This window comes from Diorhabda sublineata, chromosome 1 (genome assembly GCF_026230105.1).
Source record: "Diorhabda sublineata isolate icDioSubl1.1 chromosome 1, icDioSubl1.1, whole genome shotgun sequence".
NCBI classification, from domain to species: domain Eukaryota; kingdom Metazoa; phylum Arthropoda; class Insecta; order Coleoptera; family Chrysomelidae; genus Diorhabda; species Diorhabda sublineata.
In genome coordinates this window covers 19131687-19157471 of record NC_079474.1, presented here as the reverse complement: position 1 = coordinate 19157471, position 25785 = coordinate 19131687, and the positions used below count along the sequence as shown (strand labels likewise).

At 32.7% G+C, this 25785-nt stretch overlaps 3 protein-coding genes across 4 annotated transcripts; 2 read left to right on the top strand and 1 right to left on the bottom strand.

The window, feature by feature from the left end:
- Positions 1 to 3069: 3069 nt before the first annotated feature.
- On the top strand, positions 3070 to 7662 carry LOC130452494 (glutathione S-transferase-like). 2 transcript variants are annotated; one of them, XM_056791817.1, is made up of 5 exons: positions 3070 to 3187; positions 4204 to 4345; positions 5539 to 5706; positions 6361 to 6503; positions 7150 to 7662. In XM_056791817.1, the coding sequence occupies exons 2-5, from the start codon at positions 4210 to 4212 to the stop codon at positions 7315 to 7317; spliced, it is 615 nt and encodes a 204-aa protein (XP_056647795.1). In that variant the 5' UTR covers positions 3070 to 3187; positions 4204 to 4209; the 3' UTR covers positions 7318 to 7662. The 2 variants fall into 2 exon arrangements, with proteins under 2 accessions (XP_056647795.1, XP_056647786.1); XM_056791808.1 differs by having other exon boundaries at positions 3122 to 3187; positions 4145 to 4345; positions 7150 to 7390.
- Positions 7663 to 11521: 3859 nt separating this feature from the next.
- On the bottom strand, positions 11522 to 20851 carry LOC130452477 (glutathione S-transferase-like). The gene is made up of 5 exons (XM_056791784.1): positions 20510 to 20851; positions 18398 to 18539; positions 17041 to 17208; positions 16353 to 16495; positions 11522 to 11753 (listed from the first exon to the last, which is right to left on the bottom strand). Exons 2-5 carry the CDS (start codon positions 18531 to 18533, stop codon positions 11586 to 11588), a joined length of 615 nt encoding a protein of 204 aa, XP_056647762.1. The 5' UTR covers positions 18534 to 18539; positions 20510 to 20851; the 3' UTR covers positions 11522 to 11585.
- Positions 20852 to 21375: 524 nt separating this feature from the next.
- On the top strand, positions 21376 to 22249 carry LOC130452486 (barrier-to-autointegration factor). Its single transcript, XM_056791795.1, has 2 exons — positions 21376 to 21603; positions 21916 to 22249. Exons 1-2 carry the CDS (start codon positions 21478 to 21480, stop codon positions 22060 to 22062), a joined length of 273 nt encoding a protein of 90 aa, XP_056647773.1. The 5' UTR covers positions 21376 to 21477; the 3' UTR covers positions 22063 to 22249.
- Positions 22250 to 25785: the final 3536 nt, after the last annotated feature.

Sequence of the window (25785 nt, the reverse complement as noted above, 5' to 3'; positions counted from 1 at the left end):
CTGTCTCCTCTTCTTCAAACTCGTCTTCTTCTTTGTTACCTCCCTCTATTTGGTAGCTCTTTGGGACTTGGTTTCGTTTGGATTCATTTCGCTTTATCATTACCACTGATGTTGCATATGTTATTAAATCAACAGCACAGAATATTTTTACTAAATTTATTTATTAATGTAATATTTTGCTCTCAAAAGTTTAGGTAGGTATGAAATAATAGAAATATATCAATTACTATTTACTTTGTATTATCAAACAATGATAATTAAAACTCTATCAAGTATTTAAAATAAAATTCATTATTTTCATCTTATGTTTTACAAAGTATCTCCTTAATTTCACAAATATCAATGGTGTGCATATAAAATGCGACGTTGTCGCGCTAAATGTATTTCAAATATATTTGTACATTCTATAAAACTCAAATATTAAAAAACAAAACCACAAATTCCTTTATTGTTAGGTGGAGTTTATTCAAGAGCTGATATTGATTATCAGTCATAATCTTTTGAGAATAAATAAAACTTCGATATGCTACTTATTTATAAAGATTATAAAGAATTTTGGAAAAACGAAACTCAGTTTCTCAAGTGCTTATGTTTACAACACTGTCAAGAAGTATGTCATTCTACTCTAATAAACATTTCAACCAGCTGCTTCATTGAATTTATGTTTGACAGACATATTAAAAGTCTACTTCGTGATTTGCAAAAAACGACATCAAACTCTGCTTGCTAAATACTATTCAATTTATATAAGCAGTATAAACACGAAAGAGAATCAGTTAAGGTCTTCACATTTCTACATTAGGCTATCACGAATAATTTTGAATATGGAAGTGAGTTTTACGTCGAAGTTCTACCACATTACGCCAGAGACCAAAGAACAGTGAAAATTTGAAATTAACAAAGTTGTGCAAATGCTCTAGTCCAAAGAATCCTTCGTTGTTATGTGGTCCTCGAAGCGAATATCGAACAGTTGATATCTTCGTCGTCGTCGTCGGCAACTGCAGACTTCTCTGGCAACAATCGGCATTGCTCAAATTGTCAAGTGATATTCCATTGTGTCTAACTGAAATGACCAGACAGATGAAACTCTCGCATTTTCATAGAAGACATTAATGCAGGATGCTCTGCCAGAAATAATGCCAACATTAACTTTGGGTGCTCCTAAAAGAAAAATATTACTCCGACTATATAGCGTTTGGTGTTACACTCATTGAAATGTTTCATTTCTATCGAATTGTAATTTGTGCGGAGGTTTGAAGTATTGATGCCAGCAAAATTAACTAGACGCTTTGAAACAAGACATAAATATTGTGTGAAATACTGTCGGTAGGAGAATTGAAAATGTAGCTTCAGATATTGCAACTAAGCCGAAAAATTCATCAATCTAGAATTTAGCTGTACATCTTGATGAATTTACAGATAATACCAATAATGATATTCTATTTGTTTATAGTACATAAAGATTGCAAGTTATCCAGGAGCTTCTAAAGGATACGAAGTGGTCCTCCTTGTTAAAAAGATGGATAACCATCGCCCTAATAATCCATGCCTACAACCATTTTACCTTGGAGGAATCGAAAGTTTAGCAATCTTGGACGTGGACATTGCGGGAGTTGAATACAATCACTTCAATATTTTATGACGTCTATCGAGCCCTCGTGACCACTCGCCTTATATAGAACGATACAAAGGGTAAAATAAACGTTATGTGATATTTGTACACGTTATAGGTGGCACAGTGTTGTCAAGTGTACATGAATATCGTACTCTTATTATAAATTATACTTTGGGTTCATTTATATCAAAGAAAAATCTTCATGTGCACAAAATTTCAGCTTACTGCTTGGATCCGTTATAATAGAACTCGAGAGATCACTCAGTCATATTATTTTTAAGAATAAGCCCCTTCGCACACGGGTCGACTCATTTGCAATTCGAGTTGCGAACGGGAGTCGCGCGCAACCTTGTCTGTGTTTCACAGTGGGAGTCTTCACACGGGTAGTTGGACTCTCACTTTCTTTTGTAGAAGAGGTGGAGAGGCATGAATTTTTCCAAGTTTCCTTTTGTCATCCTATAGAATGCTACTGACTTTATATCTGTTTCTTTCAGTTTATCAGCAGCAACAAACAGCCCTCGGCTTAAGTTTTCCTTCTTCTTCCTCTACGATACCGTCTGTACTGATAGTAATCTATCATTTCTTCCTCAGACTCACTACTGCTAAAAAGCATTTTCAAAAACTAGCACTACATGTGCTAGTAAAAGTAAAATAAAGTAAAAAGTAAAATGTAAAACTGACTATCAGCCGAGAGTTGCATACTTGGCCCTCCTGTGTGCGGACTCCAGTTGCAAACAAGTTGCAAAACTCCGATTACACAATTCCAATTGCGCGTTGCAAACTCAAATTGCGAATGAGTGTACCCGTGTGCGGAGGGCCTAACTCAAATTAAGTTGTGCGCTGTTATGAATTTTTTTTACTAAAGAAGAATTAACACCAGTACAAAAACAGAATGGGGGCTGTATACGGTGACTTGTGTCAATCATTTTCAACTATTTAGTTGTGTCTCTGGAAACGATAATCATTAAAGGATGACCCACGTGCGGGTTATTCTGACTTACTAAGGTGCTTGCGTCAAAAAACTATCGAAAAATCAGCTGTGGTGAGCACTAGCTTCATGACAATGACCCAGTACACAGTGCTTCGATGTCCAGGGCTCTAAACGAATGTGGCTTCATTAATATTGAGCACTCACCATGTAACTCTGATCTGGCCCCCTCTGACTATTTTCTGAACATTTTGAGACTAGGGATGCCTCATATTTTCATAGTGGCATAGAAGCTTTAGTCAGACGTTCTGAAAAGTGTGTAAAAATAAAATATTGAAAAATAATCGCAGTTGTTTTAATTTATGTCCTTTCTTTTTATGTTAGTCTAAAAACTCGTGGGATTGCACTACGTAATTCCATCTAATAATGAATTGTCTAATTAATTATAAATCAATTAATAATTTTCATGATTGTATGCTACGAGGTTTTTCACCTAGATTGTATCCTACGAAATAGTATGCCAAGAGTTGGCAACTATGTAATTGCCATGTAGTTATATATACATAAGTGTGAACGTTATTAAAAAGTTTATTGATACGAGAAGAGGCTGTGTTGCATTGAAAACCCTTAGAAATTTCTAATTAGTAAGTTTTTTTTCATTTAAATAGTTTTTTATAATTTACATTTAGAGTAGTTGGTATTTTATGAGTTCAAAAGAATTATTATTACTGGATAACTGAGAAATTTTTTAAATTTTATTTTAAAACAATTGGAAGATTATTATCTAGTAGGTACAATTTTATTCAGGTAATTAAAGAAAGTTATTGTTTAAACTATCCAAATCAATATCCAAAGCTTTACGTATTACATCGATATTCATTAATGAATAATTAAAAATTTCATAATATTTCATAATCTCTGCCATCTAGGTTGAAGACTTACGTTCAAGGTCAAATTATTTAACACGTTATGGAATTTTCAATGATTGATAAACGCAATTTGTTCAACCGAATTTTTTTATCTCTTGAATAAGTACATACACTTTCGATTATCATGTTTATCTGATACGAGAATTTTTGTTTGCATTGCTTGTTGAACTTAGAATTTGAAGATAATGATTGCAGATAAACGCGTATCATGTCAACTTCATAAAGAGTTAAAACGGAACATTCTTCATGATACCACCAAGTGGGCAACTAACATGATCTACAATATTTTAACTGAAAGTAAAATATGCGAGATTGGGATGTATCAGATTCAATAAAAATTGGTTTATTAGTTCAATTAACATCTACATATTGAACAATTGATGTAAAAATCTGCACAGAGGATCCTCTGTTACACCTAGCCTTCTCAAGTGTTCATTTAGGCAGAAATTTTCTACAAAAGTCTATGTGATTATTCGTAGACTTGGTGGATGATTAAGTTGACCTGTAGTCGATTCTTCAGATCCTTCAAAGGGCTTATCCATCCCTATTTTAACAAGTACTATTTCATTTCCTTGTACTCTAGTATGTCCATTTAACTTATCTAAGCAATCCCAAATCATCTTGGATTTTATGACGTGGAGCTGAAAGCTCTAAATTTGTTTTTTGTTATAGGGTCGAATCGACCATTAAAAAAGTTGGTTCAGAGAATTCACAAAGTTTTACGTTTCTAGATAATCATGGCTCCGCAATACAAACTTACTTATTTTAATATATCTGCTCTGGGTGAACCCATCAGATTCTTGCTGAGTTATGGAAATATCGATTTCGAAGACGTTCGTATTGAAAGAGAACAATGGCCATCTTTAAAATCGAGTAAGTTATTATTTTGGATAAAACTTTTTTCATTCAAAGTTAAAAAATATGTTTGGAAGTTATGCCCGTTTCTAATTCACTTAATACTTGGGGTAAATACAAGGTGCGATGAAAAAGGAACTAAATAATGTCTTGAGCTATGACCTTGAAAATAGTTGCGCAAAACTAAACGGCAACGATGCACAGAATTATTAAAGTGAGATCTGTGCTCTGCGTCAATATGACTCATAGTTCTAAACGTTTTTCACTACCTCTAACATTTTTGAGGCCGTGTAGATTATTAATTTGCTACTAAAACCGCTTTAGAGATATCACTTATGCAAGCTCTGTCTTGGAACATACAAAATTTTAAGTTTTCTTCCACTTTCGAATGAGCTATGTTAAAATCGTGTCAACATACAAATGGTATGAATGATTTGAACAGGGATATGAGTCAGTTTCCAAAAATATATGAAAAAAGTGAACCAACTCTTTCATTAAAACATGCCCGTGACTAATTAAAAGTTTGGTAAAGAAATTGAAAACTAATACACGTTTAAGGAAAATATTCTACAGATTAATTACAAATGAGACGATTGACTGTCAAATGATAAAACATGAAATCGTGTTTCGATTTGTATGGAATTGATAGATCATCTTTATATAGATCCGGATGTTACTTGGAGATGGTAGTTTACCATGACCATCAGACAAAAATGCAAGTTTGTCAATGGAAAACCAGTGACTCCCTTTGCATTAGAAAAGTCTTCATCGCACATCAAAGTTATAGTCATTGTTTTGAGCAATTAAATGGAAAACATCTGGATTGAACAAAGGTGAAACTTGACAATATGTGAAAAAAAAGACTTGAAAAATGGATTTAAACTTTTTTCCTGCTAATGTTTCGCGAGCTTTTGGCTACTAAAAGTTTTTTTGTCTCTCCACATGTGTCTTACTTACCAGATTTAACAACACCGGATTTTCATAAGATTGAGAAAACCACGATATAGTAGATGAAGGTTGATTCTGAGAGATGCCTTTCAAAAAATGCTTCCAGGAAAGAATTAATTGTTGAGTTAAAAGTATTGCTAGTCAAGGGAAGTACTTTAAGTCACATCTTGTATTTGAGATCAATGAAGCTACAACTTAATGAATACTTTTGATCATTTTTACTATATTACAATAATGAATGTAATCATATTTGGATTTTATAGCTACTCCATTTGGACAACTACCACTATTGGAGCATAATGGTAAAGTGGTTAATCAATCCATGGCTATTGCAAGATACTGTGCGAAGTTGGTCAAATTGACAGGAAGCAATGATTGGGAGGACTTGGAAATTGATTCTGTTGTTGATACTATATCTGATTTACGATCAAGTGAGTGCAAAATATATATATATATATATATATATATATATATATATATATATATATATATATATATATACGAGGAGAGTTTTCGTAGTGGGATTGTCACAAAATTAAGCACCAAAATGTACAAACTCTAATATATTTCAAACCTTTAAAAGTATGGTCAAGTACAATATAAAAAGATGTATAAAAGTATAACAATAATAAAAATTATTCAAAATTACTTACATTAATTCAAAAAGTTACTATATGTTAATTTATTGTTATACTTTTATACATATTTCTATATTGTACTTAACCATAATTTCAGGTCCAGAATATATAGTGTTCGAAAGTTCGGGAATATATTAGAGTTAGTCCATTTTGCTGTTCAACTTTGCCACAATCCCACTACGAAAACTCCCATATTCTACTTTTTATTTTAAACAGAAGGTTGATAAACATAACGCAAAAGTAAATACGAGGTCTGGCTATTAAATAACAAGACTGGTTACGGAAAAGGCTTTTATAATAAAAATTATATTCTATATTAATTATTAATTAATTAATTATTAATTTTTCAAAAAACGTAAGCAACCCTTCAGCATATATAGTTAAGCATATCTAACAAAAAACTAGAGTCGATCAGACTTGAAATACTGCAATTGTAACTTTTTGCAGAAATTGCTGAATTCCAAAAAGAACAAAATGAAGAGTTAAAGGCAAGCAAAAAGAAACAGGTCATTGAAGTAACTATTCCATTTTACATTGAAAGATTAGAGGAGAAAGTCAAAAATAACGATGGATATTTGGCTTGTAAAAAAGTGAGTAGATCTTATATCATTTTTCTTGATAAATTGTCTCGATAAAGACCGCAATAGGTCGAACTTTCAATTTTTTAAAAGTAATTTTCTATATCTAAAATCAAGACGGTTAATCGAGAAAAACATAAAAAAATGTCTATGAAATGAAAAGATAAAGAAAGTTTTATTATTTCATCATTTCATTCATCATTTTTCAATTTCAGTTCAGCGCTCTTCCCTTTTGTCGTGCGCTGGTTTTATATCCAATTCAATATTCTAGAATATTCTGATATATTTTGGAAATTCTCAATAACTGTATAATTTCTTCAATTACTTATTTAGTAGACCTTTCGATAAGTTTATATTTCTAAATCGTCTTGATTTTAGGTCTTTTCTGATGTAAAATTAGTTTTCTTCTATTTTTAAAGACAGGTGATAAAGAGCACAACAGTTCGAAACCTCGAAATTTTTACCTGTCTTTAAAAATGAACAAAAACCTAATTTTAAATCAGAAGAAACCTAAAATCAACACGGTTTATAAACAACTTAGATAACAATTTTACTCAGTTTCATACTTTATTGTCTTACAAAGGAACTTTTCGATCTCTTAAGCCTGATTTTTTGAGATTTCTATATAAACGATAAATTTATAAATCATGTTTTTCAGTTGACATGGGCAGATTTGTACTTTGTGGCCCTTTTGGACATGGTGAACGTGAGAGTAGGAAAAAATATAATAGAAAATGCTCCAAGCCTACAGAAACTTAGAGAAAAAGTATTGGCTCTTCCTGGTATCAAAGCCTGGATAGCAAAACGCCCAAAGGATCGTGTTTAGATGAATATGACTAAAAATATTTATTGTTTGATGTTAATATAAAATAAACATTTTTTTTCGTTGCATTTTTTACAAATGGTGGCTTCTCAACTGTACATTTTTTGCATACGTACCTTTTACATTTTAGTCAGATTTTGTTCGTTTTATTATCTTTACAATACATTATCAGACATGTTTTCCGTTCACAGGAACCTGTATTGTACATGCGATGGGTATTGGTTAATTTTCTTTACTGAGTTTTTGTTGGTATTCGATAGAAAGTTCTTTTGCCGATTGGAATAGATATTCCTGTTCTTTAATTTCTCCTCTCGTAGTTTCTTTATTAACACCCTTGCATTTATCCCGGCTTAATTCAAGATATTAAAATTTCTGGCCATTTGGTCGTTCAGATTTGGTGCTATTACAATTACTTTCAGCATACAATTATTTGAGCGATAGAGTTTGGTTGCTTTAAGTGTAGTTTTTTTTTGCTAAAAGTTTTGTTGCTAAAGGTAAGCTTGTTAAGAAGTTATCCGTGGTTCTACTAATTTCCTCTCCAAGAGGAACTAGGGGTTCTCTAATGTCATGTTTTTCCAAATACATCGACTGTTAATCAAAATTTTATACCAAATTTGCCCAATTTATTGGGCAAGTATTGAGTGAATAAATCTACATTTTGCTTTCGTTTGAAACAATTGTTAGTCAATAGTAAAGCTAAGGACACATTTTTAACACGTGTCAACACGACACGTCAGAATGCGACACATATGTGTGTTGTAAAACGTGTGTGCTAGCTGACATTTTGATGTTTTTCACCTGTTAAGTAGTATCCTCGACCTTCAGGTTCACAATCCTCCGGAACTTAAAATATAATGAAGCACCTATAAGAAGAAATGGATTAGTTGGATAAAGAAAAGGAAATGGTTGCGGTTACTGCAGCATTGCTTGTGCTACAATATGAAACCAGGGAGTACTGGGTTCATCCCATTCATCTGTAGCCCGAAATTAGCAATGACGATGTAAGGTGTAAAATGTATATCAGTATGACCAAGAAGGAAATCGACGTGGTTTACAATTTACTACAAAGTAAATTAAAGAAGCAAAATACAAATTTTAGAGAAGAATATCTAGAGGAACGACTTTTAATAACTTTATATATAGGTATAAAACAAGAAAATACAATATTATATTTTCTTAAATACAACCGAGTATAAAATTATTATAAAAGTAGACATAATATTATTTTTCGAAAAATAGATTAACATTTTATAAATTAGTAAAATTAATTAATGTATTGGAAAAAGAACTTCCTTGAGTATTTTCTGAAACATAAGTATTGGTTTGAGATTGTCGTTTTCGTTGGTCTCGGTAGTCCTTATTTCGGAAATTGTACAAAAACTCATACTTTCGTACCTCTTCTATAAATTGTACCTCAATTAACATAAAGATAATTATATAGTTGAGGAAGTACTTTTCAGTCACGCTTAGAACAAACTCGCCACAGATGGGTGAATATAACATACAACACTTTGTAACACTTCTGACGAAAATTTGACCAACGTAGATATTGAAAACACGCGCTATGACGTGTTAAAGCGTGTTGCCGGTCTCTGACGACTCATCACAATAATATGCATAGATCTATTTAAAATAGATATTTATATAACACGTGTTAATGCGTGTTAAAAATGTATCGTTAGCTTATTAATGGTCCTCGTTTATGATAATTTGACTGTTGTGACTAAACTTGTACCAAACTTCGGAAATCATAGCGAATTTATCGGCTTGTAACCGCTGCCTTCGTTGATTTCTGTCGTAAAATCGATAAAATCTTAGATAATTTTATACTTTCGCGGTGTCCTCGTTTTTTTGGCTCTAGAAAATCGAAAAATCATCCGATTTCGATGAATGATTTTTCAAAATCTTCGTTTTTACGGCGGATTTATATATTATAAAAATATAGGAAATATCTCACCTAGAGATTTCATTAAGAGAAATTGTTATTATTTTTAATTGTAAATACATGATAAATCAACACTTTTGTATAATTTTTTTTATTTGTTAGTTTTTTTGTGTAGATTTAGAAAAAAAATATCACTTCATTTGATTATTTGAAAAACAGTTATTAACAATTATACGTCAATTCGTGTATTTTCATGAACATTTAAAGCGCTGAAAGTAATATAAGTTTTAATTGTTTTATTACGATAATTTTTTCGTAAAAACGAAGATTTAAAAAAAAATTCATCGAAGTCGGATAATTTTTCGATTTTCTAGAGCCAAAAAACGAGAAAACCGCGAAAGTATGAAATTACCAAATCTTATAATCTCCATCGCATATACTCATGGTATTTGAAATAAAAAGGACCCCACCACTTTTTATTCCATAGAAGTGCTATATTTTAGCCTCATATGCGCCGCGTGCACACAGAATTGCAAAAAATGCATAAGTATAACTTTGCAGTAGACAGTTCCCATTCATATCCTAACACTCTGAATGCGTCTGCCTTTGTGCACTTTCTTATAAGTTCGATTATATTTTTATCAATTATCACAGAAAATGCCGTCCCAAATATAAAAATATAAATAAATAACGTTAAATCGATACTCGAGCGAGAACACTAAACACTTGGAAGTGCTGTAAACAATTTTCTGGAAGGTACTTATCAAACAAACTATTGAAACTATTGAAAAAAATTTATCAAACGTGCTACACATTTTTCTCAGAAAATAATAAAAAAATTAAGTAAAGCAAAAGTAAATACGAGGTCTATTAAATAACGACACTGTTTACTAAAAAGGGTTTTATTATAAAAATTATTCTACATTCGAATGCTCCCCTTCAATATACCCCCTCCCCTCGCCACACACCTTTCCATACCTTTTTTCCATTGATCGGGGCAGTGCTGGAAGTCTTCTTTGGAGAGCGCCTTTGGAAGCTCTGCCGTTTTTTGCTTTACTGCTTCCTTCGACTCAAATCGGGTCCATTTCAAAGCAGATCTTTTTCTAACCTTTCAAGGAAATCTGAGCAGATCCGTTGACTCAAGAGCTTCTGGTCAGGAGTCAGATTTTTTGGCACCAACTTCGCACAGACTTTTGTCTTTTGTAATTCCTCGTGCAAAATTTTTCTAACCGTTTTTTTATCGGCGTTTACAGCCTCCGGAGTTGAAACAGTCACAGGGCGACCTGGGCGCTGGTCATCTTCAGTGCTTTCTCGGCCCTCACTAAATCGCTTACACAACTCAAAAACACTCGCACAGAATAGAGAATTTTCCCCATAGGCCTCTTGCAACATAGCACTCAGTCGGAGTTTTTCTCAAGGAGTTACGTGTTGCCAGGGGAACGTGTGATAGTGTTTGGCAAGGTTTATATTCCACTTGTTGTGCATGCGGCACCATAGTGTTCTTATTTCCTATTGTTCGTCTGGAATCGGGATTTAACTCTTATCACATTTGTCTTATTGTGTGTAATTGAATAATTTTTTTCTCACTTTCATCGTTTTCAATTTTCCTAAATCATTTTATATGTATCCCCAAATCTCTAAATCTTTTCATTCGATGAAACAATATACAACTAAATAGTGTTTCTTTCTTTCCACTTGATTTCAATTTCTCTGCTGCGTCCCTAGGGGTACTTGAGATTTTTGAGATCATCTTCGACATTTCGATTTTTCCAGTCTCCTACACGGAGTCTTGTTCAGTCTCATTATTTCCTGTGCGGAAAACTCAAAATTTTCTCTATTATATTCACGTTGAACATTTTTATCTGGAATATGGATTGATAATCCTTATAGAGTAGATGTAACAAAAGCAATAGGGGTAAATAATCCTTGGTACTATCCTTCACATTCCTTTTGAAAAGACCAAGAAACGAAATTTAGCGTGATATTAAATAACAGTTAACCGATCGGATTGTTGATAGAAATTGCACTCGCCCCAAGACTCATTTTTTACTCTGTCCTATTAATACATTTCATTACAGCTCAGTTCACCATCTTTCAGTAATTTTTTAAAAGAATTGAAAGACAAAGGTATCGTGCTATGGGTTACGAAAAACGTATCAACAATACGGCTGTCGCCCAGTTGTCGTATCTGACCGCTAGATGGTGCTCACGTCAAAGGGGGGCGAACCCGCGTGACTCGTGAGCCTTAATAATTCTATGTAGTATCAATAGTCATTGATAATCACCTATTTGCTGAAATTGGTATTAAACAAAAAGTCGGTGAAAAATTAAAACTTTTTATTTCAAATTCGGTATCAAATACAAAAATAGTTCTTCATATATTCATTCAAAAATGACCCTTTGGGCGTTTCGCGACCCAGGCTTTAATATTAGGGAGAGCCAATACTTTTTCTTTAAGTTTCTGTAGGTTTGGAGCATTTTCAATCAAGTCTTTTCCCAACATGAAGTTGAGATAACCCAAAATGGCCACAAAATACAAATCCGCCCATGTTAGCTAATAAACAAAAAAATTTATAAATTTATCTTTCATGTAAATCACTTAAACAATCTTATTGAGAAGATTTCTTTATTATAATAATAATAAGATAATTTCTTTATAAGAAATCTTCCTCAACAAAATAAAGTATGAAAAAAATGAGTAATATTGTTATCTGCATTCTGCCACCTTCACTTACATGATTATAAAGTTATCAAATATTATGGATTATGAGAATACTCTATGACCTCAATTGGTTATGAAAGCAGAACACAACAGTGGTGGACAGAAAATAATATATTACAAACTCTAATTTCTGTGATATCCTTGGTCTTGCAATATATATGTTACCGGCAATGTGTATAATCCGGTATTGTATACAATACCTAAGCAATGTATAGAATACCTAAAACGGGCAGGTAAAGTATGAAATAGAATTTATTTTACACTTTACCTAGGTATTCTATACAATGCCAAACTTGCAGCAGGTAATGTAACACTCGAACGCAATTGTGGTTATTACAAACAAATAAGTACGGTAAGCTTCATAGAAACCTGACACCCTTCCTAGAGGCGCCATTTCAAGCATTAATGGAAGTGAATCATTTTAGCTTGACCGTTCACTCGCGAGTGTACGCCGCACGCGGGTATCCTTTGCAAATGAAATCAAAACCCTTGACAAGAGACGGCACGGCGCCAAGGCGGCGCGATCAAAGTAAGTTCGTTTAGATAATGTCTGTACAACCGAACGCAATTGTGTTTAATAAAACAAAATACGAATAAAAATTATCGGGACACACAAGCTAGGTGCAAAGATAATTTTAATCAAAAATATGCGAAAGTAGGTAAATTCAAAGTAAAATTACACCACAATTCTTCATCACTCGAACTGTCAGAGTTACTACCACCCGTATTTTTAATAAGAGAGCCATTATCACGCTCTGAATCCAAAACAAAATATTTAGATACTTATTTTCTTTTGTAATTGCGTGAACTACGTATACTTATGTTCCACATAAATGTGGAATTACCTTTTTTATTAATACTTTCTTTTAGTTTGACTTACGGATGGAGCGTCTGTAGGTAAGTACATAGGTGTAATTTATCCAGAATCTTATCAAATGTCGGATTTTTTGAGGATAAATTAAATTCGTAGTACAACAGTTCACAAACACAATCTTTCACTACGGAGGCGCTTCGATATAAAACTGTCAATTTCACTTTCAGGTGTACGCCGCACGCGGTAGCCTTTGTAAATAAAATTAAATCCTTTGACAAGAGGCGGCGTCGGCGTGGAGGGCGGGCGGCCGGTCAAATCAAAGGAGCCACCGCTTGAGAAAAAGGATACCGCGGGCGGCCGGTCAGGTCAAATGAGCCGCCGCTTGAGAAAAAGGATACCGCGACACATTTAAGCAAACAGTCGCATTTCTCCATTTCATTTCGCGACGTGCGATGATACTGTTAACACGTGTATTGAGCTATTTGCGTCATAGTTATTATTTTTGCTAATTTTCGTCAGGTAGGAAAGCAATTTAATTTATTAAAAAATGGCGGCCGAACAACGAATAGCTGAGATGAAAGAAAGATTTTATTCACAATTACAAATAAAAAGAGAAGCAGCAAATACAAAAAATCGCACGTTTATTGAAAAAAATCGTTATGAACAATTGATAGAAGAAACAAAAAATGCAAAAACGGCTGAAAAAAAGGCTTCTCGGGATTACTGGTTATTGAAGCATTATGATGTTATAACTGTTGGTCAGAAAGATAAGTTGATTTTTCCTGTGGATGCTACTACAAATAACAATATTATATACTACGTTGCTGATACTGAATTATTTCAAATACTTCACGACGCACACCAAAGTATCGGCCATGGAGGACGAGACAGAATGCTGAAGGAGCTTTCTTCAAGATATAAGAATATAGCTCGCCACGATGTTGAACTATTTTTGCAACTTTGCGAACCCTGCCAGCAAAAACAAAAAGGAAAAAAAAAGGGATTGTCGTGAAGCCCATACTTTCAACAGAATTTAATTCTCGCTGTCATGTAGATTTGATAGACTATCAATCTCATCCAGACCGGGATTATAAATTCATAATGGTCTATCAGGATCATCTCACAAAGTTTGTCATATTAAGAGCCCTGAAAACAAAACGCGCTGAGGAAGTAGCGTACAATTTACTGGATATTTTCACACTGATTGGTGCACCAGCCATCTTACAATCGGACAACGGTCGAGAATTCGCAAACCGAGTGGTCAGTAATCTTAAAATATACTGACCGAACTTAAAAATTGTGCATGGCAAGCCTAGACATTCCCAAAGTCAAGGGAGTGTCGAACGAGCTAATCAGGACATTGAAAACATGCTTACAACTTGGATACAAGATAACGATAGCGAACGTTGGAGTGATGGTCTCCGATTTGTACAACTCATGAAGAATAGGGCGTTTCACTCAGGAATCAAAAGAACACCTTATGAAGCTCTTTTTGGGTCGAAAATAAAAGTTGGCATATCTTTGCCTTTTGAGGATACTCACAACCTGGAGAGCGAAGAAGATTTAGAAAAAGTGATGAAGTCATCTTCAGAATCTGTAATAGATGTGGCTGAGACATCAGAAACTGAAACAGCTGACACTCAACCTCTACAGGCACCAGATCAACAAAACGCTGCACTCGATAGTTTTAACATCGGTAAGGAAGCTTCAAATATCCAAAGTGCACATGATGAACACATGGCTATCCCAAATACTAAGAATGTTGTTGAGCCTACGAATGTCGAAAATCTTCCTTGTGAGGTAAATGATCAAGCGTTACATGATCCGAATTTGGTATCAGTACGAGAGGAGTCATTGAGTTGTGCATTTATATGCTGTGTTTGTTCCGAGGAGACAACAGGTGGTCATTCGTGCAGAATGTGCAATAGGCCTATTCATACTATTTGTGCTGCTACGGAAGAAAATATTGCAGAAGGTTTTGGATCCAAAGTTGCTTGTCCTTTATGCGCAAAAAACGCCTTTTCGATAGAAAATCGCATCAGAGCCAAAGAGAATTTGATAGTACAAGCTCAGAAAATGCTTAAAACTTCTGAAAAAAAATTCCCTCCCGTATCGTTGGGTACCACTGTACGCATTCCTGTTCCAGAGGTCGATAGAGGTCGTGGTGATGCTCGCAATATACTGGCTGTAGTATTACACAAAATTGATGACGATCTATATCAACTAGGCACGAAGCAAGGCGTTGTCAAGACATTGTATTGAAGACAACACTGTTTGCCATCAGAAATTACTGCAAGAGGAAGACGTCCCCAATCTGGAAACGACACTCCGTGCAGTTGCGACTTTTCAATCTACGGGGACAGGACAGGGCTTTGTGAAATGTAGCTGCAAAAAAATGTGACTCTAAAAAGTGTTCCTGTGTCAAAAGTAAGGCTCTGTGCTCTTCAAAGTGCCATAATAGTTTGTCATGTAAGAATAAATGAAACCTACTTTTACTTAAAAATGTGAATGCCTATTAGACCTACTTTTTGTTATAAAGAGAATTGTTTTGTTTGTGAAGTTCTATTACAAAATTACTTATATTATGATAAAAGATACTTGTAATGTTATGTTACAAACAAGAAGAATTTTAAGTTTCCTGTTATTTTTTTGTGATTTTAAAGTTGATAACAAAGTTTATTTCAAGTAAATACAACATGTTTTATTTGTCCGCTATTTGATAAGTAAGTCTGTTAAGATTTATTGATATTAACCGGCTTACCTAACATTAGTTTAGTCTTAAGATTTATTTATTTTACACATTACCGGTGAACCAGCAGGTATTCTATACAATCCCTAGGAATTGTATACAATACCTAGATAAAGTATGAAATGGACAATGATATTCATGATATTTCATACATTGCCTGGACGCCCCAGGGATTGTATACATTACCTAGGGATTGTATACAATACCTGAATTATACACATTGCCGGTAACATATATATAAAATTAAACATCAAAGTGTACTGACTCTAATATATTTCCAGCTTTCGAATACTTATGTATTCATCGTCTGAAAATTAAGTAGTTAATGCTTAATAGGAATGCTGAGCTGAGACATATATATGGCGAACCATATTTTGTGGCGTTTATACGGGACGCGCTTCTGAGATGGCTGGGACACAGCCATGTATGAAGTTCCTGGAGAGCGGCGAGTGAGAGGAATATCGCACCTTCTCTGGTTGGATGAGGTTGAGGAGGACCTGATTCAGCTTTAGGCACCATGCTCATGAAAGAAAGGATTGGCAGTCGATTGTTGAGAATGCCTTGGTTCTCAAAGGACCGTATCGCCGGTCAATGAAGAATAACTCGAAATCTCGGAAATGTAGTACAATTAGTACACTTTGGTGTTTAATTTCTCCACAATCACACTACATAAAAGCTCATAATCTAGCTGGCAAAGATTTCGTTCCAATTCAAATACAAATATGGGAAACTTATCAAGAATTTATGGTCAATTTGAAATTTTTCGACAGCTAATTGATCATAAGTTCTTGAAATATCAACATTTCTGAAGATTATCTAATATTTTCAAAGGAACAACATAAATGATGAAACATTAGAATGTACTCACTTTTTTACAAGCAAAATATCCATCATTATCTTTTACTTTTGCTTCTAATCTTTCAATGTAAAATGGGACAGTTTCTTCAACGAGTGGTTTCTTTTTGCTTGCCTTTAATTCTTCATTTGGTTCGTAATGATACTGAGCAATTTCTGAAAAAAAAACGAATTTGTTTCTTGTCTCATTAACTCCATTCTTTCGTAGATATTCTCGTCTATATCCTATAATATGAAAATGTCAAATTGTTTATCTACTTAGAATTACAAGTTCCTCTTGTAACCTAGAGAATCTGCAGGTTTTTTTCCATCAATTGAGTTTCTTCAGATGTATATTAATGCAGCAATGTTCTAGTGAAACTATTAATGCAGACTTGCTCCGGATAATGCATCCTTCCATCTCTTCTGGTTGTAGTTTCCACTTGTCTGTGTTGCCGCAATTTTGCTGATTGACCCTTTATGGATAATTTATCAGCTACCAGCTCCTTTAACTTCAATGTGCTCTGGTTCTCACTACAGAGAACTAAGTTATTCTTGCCTAGTCCATTAAATGTGCTTCAGCATTTGTAAACTATTTTGAAAGTGATTACAAAAGAGCTCAGCACTTCAATGACTACTTGGCTAATCGACATACTATTGCCATTTGAAATATGCTAATAAAAATTATTATTAAGAATTTAAAGTATTTGTTTAATACTTACTTTGTCTTAAATCATTGATAGTATCAACAGCAGAATCAATTTCTAAAGCCTCCCAATCATTGCTTCCTGTTAATTTAACCAATTTGGCGCAGTATCTTGCAATAGCCATCGATTGATGAATGACTTTACCATTATGCTCAAAAAGTGGTAGTTGTCCAAATGGAGTAGCTATAAAATCCAAATATGATTATATTACGATGTAATATAGTAAAAATGAACAAAAGTAATCATTAAGTTAAAACTTTAAAAGTGGTTAAAATATAAACATTATCCAATGTGAAAAAAGTTGGCATGAAATTTCAATTGATCTACTTCAAACTTCTTGGCTAGCAATACACTTATCCCAACATTAAATTAATAATTGCAAACATTTCTGGAAGAATTCTTTTGGAATGGTTTTTTTCTATATTGTCAAGTCGTTCTTAATATTATGGAATAGTCAGAAATCGCATTACGTTCAATCTGGTATATAAAATTTATGTCGATAGACAGGAAAACTTTTAGTAGCCAAAAACTCGCAGATGATAAACAATTTATGGATTGGCGCGTTATTGTGATGAAGAAAAAAGATTTTGACTCACTTTTCAAGTCTCCAATCCAGAGTTTACAGTTGTTGCTTCTAGAATCATGATCATAACTTTGATATTCGACTTGATTGATGGGTCCCAACATCTTTCACTTTGGATCAACTTTCTTCTCCAATAGTATCCATATAAATTGAAAAACGATTTTCTTTTTGGTCACCATCAAAATTTTAACCCACAATCGTTTTATTATTTTGCCCATTTTCATCTATTTTTGAGGTCAAAGGATGTCTTGACTGATCCTTGTCTTTAAGTGACTCATTTTCACTTTAAAATCATTCAAACCACTTGTAAACGTGTAAAGTTCCTACTTTATCACAAGAGACAGATGAAGATAAGGGATTTGTTTAGTTATTGCATATCTTCATCTATTGAAGTTTAAGAACGTTCTGACTATCTTTGACTGACACGTTTCCATGTTTAAATCATTTTTAAACAGTCCTCAAAGTTACTACATTATTAATTATCACTATAGACAGATTTCAACATTTCTTTGAGTTTATTTGTCACACAATTTTACTAAAGTGGCTATAATAGCAAAATCACAAGACCGAACAGGTTCAAACTGGTTACTAGTTGTCTCAACACATGACGGTATGAGACATACTAGTTCCTTTAGATTCGGCGTTAGTAATTGATGCTATAAAAATAAATTCCCCTCATTTTTATAATACCTTGTATATACTAAAGATAATTAAATTAGAAATTTCTTCATGTTTTAATTTTTATAAAAATGTTTGTTCAGAAATAATAAAGCTTGATTTGGTACTTACATGGTTTTAGCGAAGGCCATTGTTCCATTTCAATACGAACGTCTTCGAAATCGATGTTTCCATAACTCAATAAGAATCTGATTGGTTCACCCAGAGCAGTGACATTGAAATATGTAAGTTTGTATTGGGGAGCCATGATTATCTAGAAACGTAACACGTCTATGTATTCTTTAAATTCACAACTATTTTCAACTATCTCTTCGACCTTAGTAGTTTTAATAACAATGTAAAATTATATTTCCATACCTTGTATTGAATGTAGTAGAAATTTTCAAATTTTTTTCAAATACTGATAAATTTAGACAACTTTCGTTTTAATGCAGGTTCCAGAGAGAGATTGTAATTTGTTGAGAAGTCAAACACTCTGCATCTATACCTAGAAGATATTTTGTAGACTCCTCCCAAGAGGCTATTTTTCTTTCTTTAGTACTACTCCTTCGAGGGACTTTAGCCTTTTGATAAAATCGGTAGGATGCAGGATTCCTCGGCTCGTTCGCAGAATCTATAGTTGTCGTCCACTGCCATTCCTATCGTCTTAGGGTGGTATTTGACGGAGCAGTAACCTATCAGAGGAGAGACTAACAGTTTGATATCGTTTCTGGTCACCACGAAAAGTTCCTTAGTCTTCTTAGCTAATATGGTTATGAATCTTTTGGATTGTCTTAAGCCTGGATTGTGGATTTGATCCTTTTGCCATCTGTTGAATTCGTTATTAATGTGATACCTCATGAGGCCACAGTAGGGCTCTGGTTCTAAGCCTGATTCCTCATTGCTCAGTATACCCTAGTGGCCACATTAGGGTTACTTTGTTTCTGTTAGCTAGTGCTTTTAGAGTTTGTTTACACTCCCACTATAGTGCACTCAATAGCCTTCAGGTCCTTCAAGGCCGCTTAGTCACCTGAGAGAATGTGAATGTTCTTTTTAGAGAGGTTTTTATCCAAACACTGCCGAACACATTTGTTGGTGTTCGGCAGGGATTGTGATTTTGGGCCACAAATGCCCAATCCAGCTCCTTGGGACAGCTTGAAACCATCTGTATACCAGAGAGATACATTTCAAGCTTGTGGAAGATGTATATTGATTCATGATTGACGTCATTAACTACCACTTTGAATGGGATCCCTATGTCCATCATGCTATGCATTTGATCCATTGGTTTATCACTACTTTCTAGCTTCGTCAAATCTGTCAAATTTCTGGCTCAAATTTTTCTGTCAAGGTTACCTTGTGGGCTCTTTCTTCACTATAAGGTGAAGAGGACGCAGGTTCAGCAGCGCCTCTACAGCTAGAGTGGGGCAGATTGTCATTGCCTCTGTAATACCCAGACAGTCAGCCTTTAAATCTTGATCTATCAGTTGTTTTATTAAGGATAGATGTGTGTATATTTGCCTTTCTTATCTAACAAACATACTTCTTATCTTTGGGACAAAGATAAGAAGTATGTTTGTTTAAGACTAACTGTACGCATTCTAAGTAATTTTCGCTTAAAAACAATCCTATGTAGCTATATTTAATAAAATAATCCCGTATTCGCATTGCGTATTTCTATATATCGATTAACCAATTCGTAGATTTTTAAGTATACAGAACTTAGAAACCAATTTTCATTATCATTATCTTCAAATCCTAAGGTCAACAAGTGAAGCAAACAATAATACACATATCAAAATAAACATGATGATCGAGAATTTATGTACTTATCTAAAAGATAAAAAAGCCGGTTAAACAATTACGCAACATGTATGTAATCATTGAAAATTTCATGTAACATGTTAACTGTTTTGACCTTCAGGATATATCTTCAACATAGAAAATGGCCGCAATTATGAAATATTAAACTTTTTACAGATTGGATCAAAAAACTTATATAATCTTTTGAAATTGTCATATATTCTAAATGAGCAACAATTAGCTTACTTCATTCAATTGTCTAAATACAATAAAAAATGTATTTTTTTTCTGTAATAGATAACGCTCCATCAATTACGTTACATTAAAATTGTGAAAACTACTAAGTCACTCAGTTATAATTCAATAAGATCTATAATAAAATATTTAACTGTATTAGCCTCTTCTATATATAAATTATTTAAAAAATATAATGAAACTTACCAATCAGAAATTTATTAAGGATTTCAACTGCAGAATCTCGCCTCGTATTAATGAATAACATAAAAAGTAAACAAACTTACATATATATCATTACTTAGCAACTACATTGTTGCAAGCTCTTTATATATTATTGTATGAGGTACAATTCGGGTGAAAAATATCGTAGCAGATAAACTAGTAATTGAATTATTTGGAAATTGAAACTTTCTCATATATCTATTATTAGTTCGACTATTTCTTATTAGATAAAAGTATTTCATTCAAATATATAGATATAATTTAGTTTTCAAATTATAAAGATTTAATAGAACAAATATAATAATAATAATGGCAACACTGTACAACTCAAATCTTGTGGATAGAAAGAGCTAGGGTACGTTCCATTCAACATCCACAATGATTGTAGAACACCGTGCACAGAACATACCCTTTAGGGTCACAGTGTATGTTCCACTTAGCTCCTGCAATGTTTATGTCACATACAGAGAAATGATCTTATACCGTATTCGCATCGAATAGGATAAAATTCCATTCTACATATATTCACTAAATTATGTTTACATTTTGAAAAAACTGACTGTATTTCCAATAAAAAGTCAGTTTCGGAATTGTTAAAAATAAGTTATTTCGACGTCCTTATTAGAACTTTAATTATATTAAAGAATGAATGATGTGAAGATAAACGTTAGACCAGGTGTTGTTTAGTATCAAAACAAAATGAAATGATGTTTATTCACTCACATATTTATAGTCCTCAAAAACTACACTTTTGAACGCATTTCATGGGACACGATACCATAGAGATATTACCTGTAATATCTCTATGCACGATACAATCTTAGATTAGTCCACAGAACATACCTGGGTATCGTTAATATGACGTAACTGTCAAATTTGAAGTCGGTGTGAAAAAATTTTAACGTTTAATTTGTGATTTCAACAAACGGAAATTTCAAACAATAAGAAAAATGTCTAGTACATCGCAAAAACACCGTAATTTTGTCGCCGAACCAATGGGTGAAAAATCGGTAACAGAATTAGCAGGAATTGGTGGAGTCCTCGGAGAACGCTTAGTGGCAGCTGGATTTGACAAAGTAAGATTACTGACTCATTCATCTATAGCTAGTTTATTTTTGGTTAAGTATACATGGGTACTTTGAAAATTGTTTATTTTTTATTAATGGATTAATTACAATAGCTTATTTCATCAATACAGAAAGATTTATGAGGCAAGCATAACAAAATGTCTAATAGTGTAAAAAACTGATGACATGTAGATTATCCTTGAAAGATACCGCTAAATTATATTGGGTTTATCGGATTTCTAGTAATATTAAAAATATATGTGTTTGATGTTTCATTTATTTATCCAGGCAAATTTTTGTAGAACATAATCTTATTTCCAGGCTTATGTTGTACTTGGACAATTTCTGGTTTTAAAGAAAAATCAAGAACTTTTTAAGGAATGGATGAAAGACACCTGTTCGGCTAATTCGAAGCAATCATCAGACTGTTGGCAGTGTCTTAACGATTGGTGTGAAGAATTTTTGTAATTGTTTTATATATTTTTAGCATCAATTTAATTTTATATTTATTACCTTTAAGCATATGTATGTATTAATAAGATTCAAATTTAAAATGTAAATAAGCTACAAATCAGGTTTAAATATTTTATTATATATCAATTGTACATACAATTTTTGGTGGTTTCAAAACAGAATAAATAATTTTTGTATTGTCGTTTCGTTTTATAATATGATTCAAATATCATGAAGAATGTAAATCTCTCGCTATATTTTTGTTAAGCTTCAGCTTGTAAGGTTTGAAGGTAGGGCCTCCAATCTATCGGGAACGTTACAAAGTCATATTTTCGAAAATCCCTGGTCTATTTTAATTCACACATTAAATCACTACTACCAGTATGTACCGTGGATACTAACTACCATCAATATGTCAGTGACTGTACCTTTACATCACTTGATCAAATTATTAGTTACAAGGTTTTGTTATCTATATTAGCATCGCTTCTCTAATGAAACGTGTTTTTTATTTGACTAAAACTACAACTTTTGGTTCAACAACTGTCACAAGGTGACTAATTAACAAAGAACAAATGTTGATCGAGATATGATATATGGTTGAGATCAATTTATACTGCAACTAGCGCTGAAAGTAGGATATTTCTTGACGAGATATTAAAACAATTGACAAGAAGCTGGTGATTTATCAAATGCACAACTTATTAATACGAATTAAAAGGGCTACAAGAAAACTTTCAATAATCTTACTACCTTACTCGATGAAAGTCAAACTATTAAGAACCTAGTATCCGTGTATCTGTTGACTTAAATACTAATCTTATTGTATACAAAATCAGTAATAAAGGATAGAAATGCATATTTATGGTCGTTAGACTCACATCAATATAAAATAAAAGTAAGAATAATGATAGGTTAAGTGTATAAGGAACACTTGGAATCACTTAACTGTGACGTTGTTTCCTGCTAAAAGCCGACAGTGGCTTAAGTAATCAATCTCAACGAATACAATAATAACTAGAAATTAGGTAGGTGACACTTTTTATCGCAGATCCTAATCGTTCCTATCAGAAGTGATGAGATAATTCACACAAGAGATTGCATTTCTGTCGTGCAATGTTGCCTAATTTTAAATAGGAAATTATTATATCAGAACAGACTACTCTAAATTTAGCGGACGATTTAACATAAAGTGAAAAGTTATAAAGCAGTAATTTTTCAATAATTTTGTTTTATTAGGAATCAAAAGTTTACATCTTTTTTAAAAGCTTATTGGTTGGATCGCGAGCTTTTAAGCCCCAATTGACATGATGAGGTCATCTTCAGTAATAGAACCTCTTCAACCATTTTTTAGGGCAGAGAACAAGCTTCTTTAGAGCCTTCTCTCCTGTTGGAGTTCTAAGAGTGGATTACTTTGAATAACCAATCATATTTAATGGAATTTGTGACAAATTCCATCATTGATATGACGAAGAACGTGCTACAGGATTAGGATGAAATGATACGTCTTTATAAAATAGAAACCGAGTTTTATTTAAATAACAATTACATATAAACCTGGAATTAATACATTTATTTGTAAATATGTATATATACTCTTTGCTGTTGTTACAGGAGAAAGATATGTGAATACAGGGCTTTTTAATTATTATTCCAATGGATGACTATTAGTGGTAATAACTCATAAACAAAAACGTTAGTTATATATATGTGCATATAATCAATCATTTCGAGATAGATTAATTCACTGGAATTCTAGAATAATTTCAACGGAAAAATATAAAACAAATCCCATATATTGTTTGTTTATCGAGCCGACTCAGCATTCCAACACCAATATTCTATGTATTGTAAAATTTAACCATCGAAAAATCAACACAAAAACTTGGAATAGGAACAACAGAGAAACAACCGAGACTTGTGTGTTTGTAGTATTAGAACTATGCTGCAGTACGTCTGACTTGACTGTATATTATTACAAACACGTACCCAACAATTGCTGAAACACTTGAGTATTCATCAATAAAGTCTCATTTCGAATGCTTTTAATTCAATTTTTTATTCATATCTTCGTTTAAGTTCCAGGACTCAACTACATAAAATAAGACAGACCAAACGTAGCAATTCAGCATTACTATAATTATTTTAAAAGATTGTGATTCTTAAAGAAGACACTCATTCGGTTAAAGTTGAATCTTGCTTTTTTGATGCTTGCCTTTATTTCCTGGTTGATTATCCAGTACAGGTACAGTTTTTAATCTATATATGTGACCAACAATTGCAATGAGCAGCTCCATCTAAAGTCACAAAAATGTGGAAACCGCCAATTGTTGTAAGGTTTTTCAACTCGAAATACATCAATTATTGTTAAATATTTTGAGTTTTTTCAGGGCGAATCAAACGGTTTAGGTACTGTAACTGATTATTATGAACATGGAAACAGCAGTTTATGAAAGTTATTTAATTACCACTATTGTAGTCATCAGTCGGTGGGAACAAAAACACCTATATTAGCACTCAGCTACCTGAATGAATGATTAAAAAAAAATACAGTATATAATAAAATGTACAATATATACAAAAAATTCTAGAAAAGTTAAAAGGCGCTTATATAAATAGAGGAATGGTTTTCAATAATACCAATTTTATAAATAAACAATTTGTTATTTTAAATTATTAATTCAAATTTGAATATAGCTGCTATCTTTAACACAGTTCAATTGAAATAATTTTTTTTGGTAGATTTTTTTTTGAAATCAATACTTTAAGGCACTTAATATCAAGATATAAAACATAACATATTTTTATATGTTTAACAATATTTATCACTTTTTAAAATGTTTTTAAATATATACAAGACCCATCACTACCAAATTTAACATAATGTAAATACAAAATTTGAGGGTAATAAATAGAATAGTAGCTCCTAAGGCATAATTCAGCAGATTTGTTTTGGGAAAAAAATATGTACCAAAAACAAAAGATCTTTTAGCTATGTACCATGGTATACAACATATGCCTATGGATATTCACTATAACTCTAATACCATTTGAGGTAAGTGTAAACACATGTAATTAGGTCTATTATTAAGATGATTAAAGATCAATTTTTTGTAATAATTTTAAACCGAGAAAGTGGGACTTTCATGAGAAAATTCCCTTCTTGAAACTACCAATAAATGATAAACCAAAAAAGAGGTGATTTTGAAAACTCATTGGTTACAGTAGAAAGTGACTAAATCCATAATTCTAGATTTTTAGGTTTTAATAATCATATTTCTGAAATTTGATTCTATTTCAAAAAAAAAGAACACGTCCAAAAACGTTGTAATAATTTCAAATTCTATAATGACTAAGTCCATTTTGTAAAAACATGTACAGTGTACTTTTTCTGTTAATATTTTAATCTGTCAAGAACTTGATTCTTGAATGATCAAGATACATTATACATACCTGAATTTGTTACTAATTATCTTAATACAGTCCCTGCCATTTCAATATCAAATGAACCTATTTTAAATTCTACAGAAGGCAAAGAAATCGAATACATAACAATTATCTGAAACATGAGATCCGAATGGGAAGAAACAATCAAACCTGCGAACTAAACAGAATGATAGTTCTGGCTTTGGCTACATTTGGTAAACTGAGATATGTATTCAATATGAAATGAATAGTGTTTGACCAATACGTCCTCTCAATGTTAACTAATGGCTCAGAAATACTAAAATTGACACA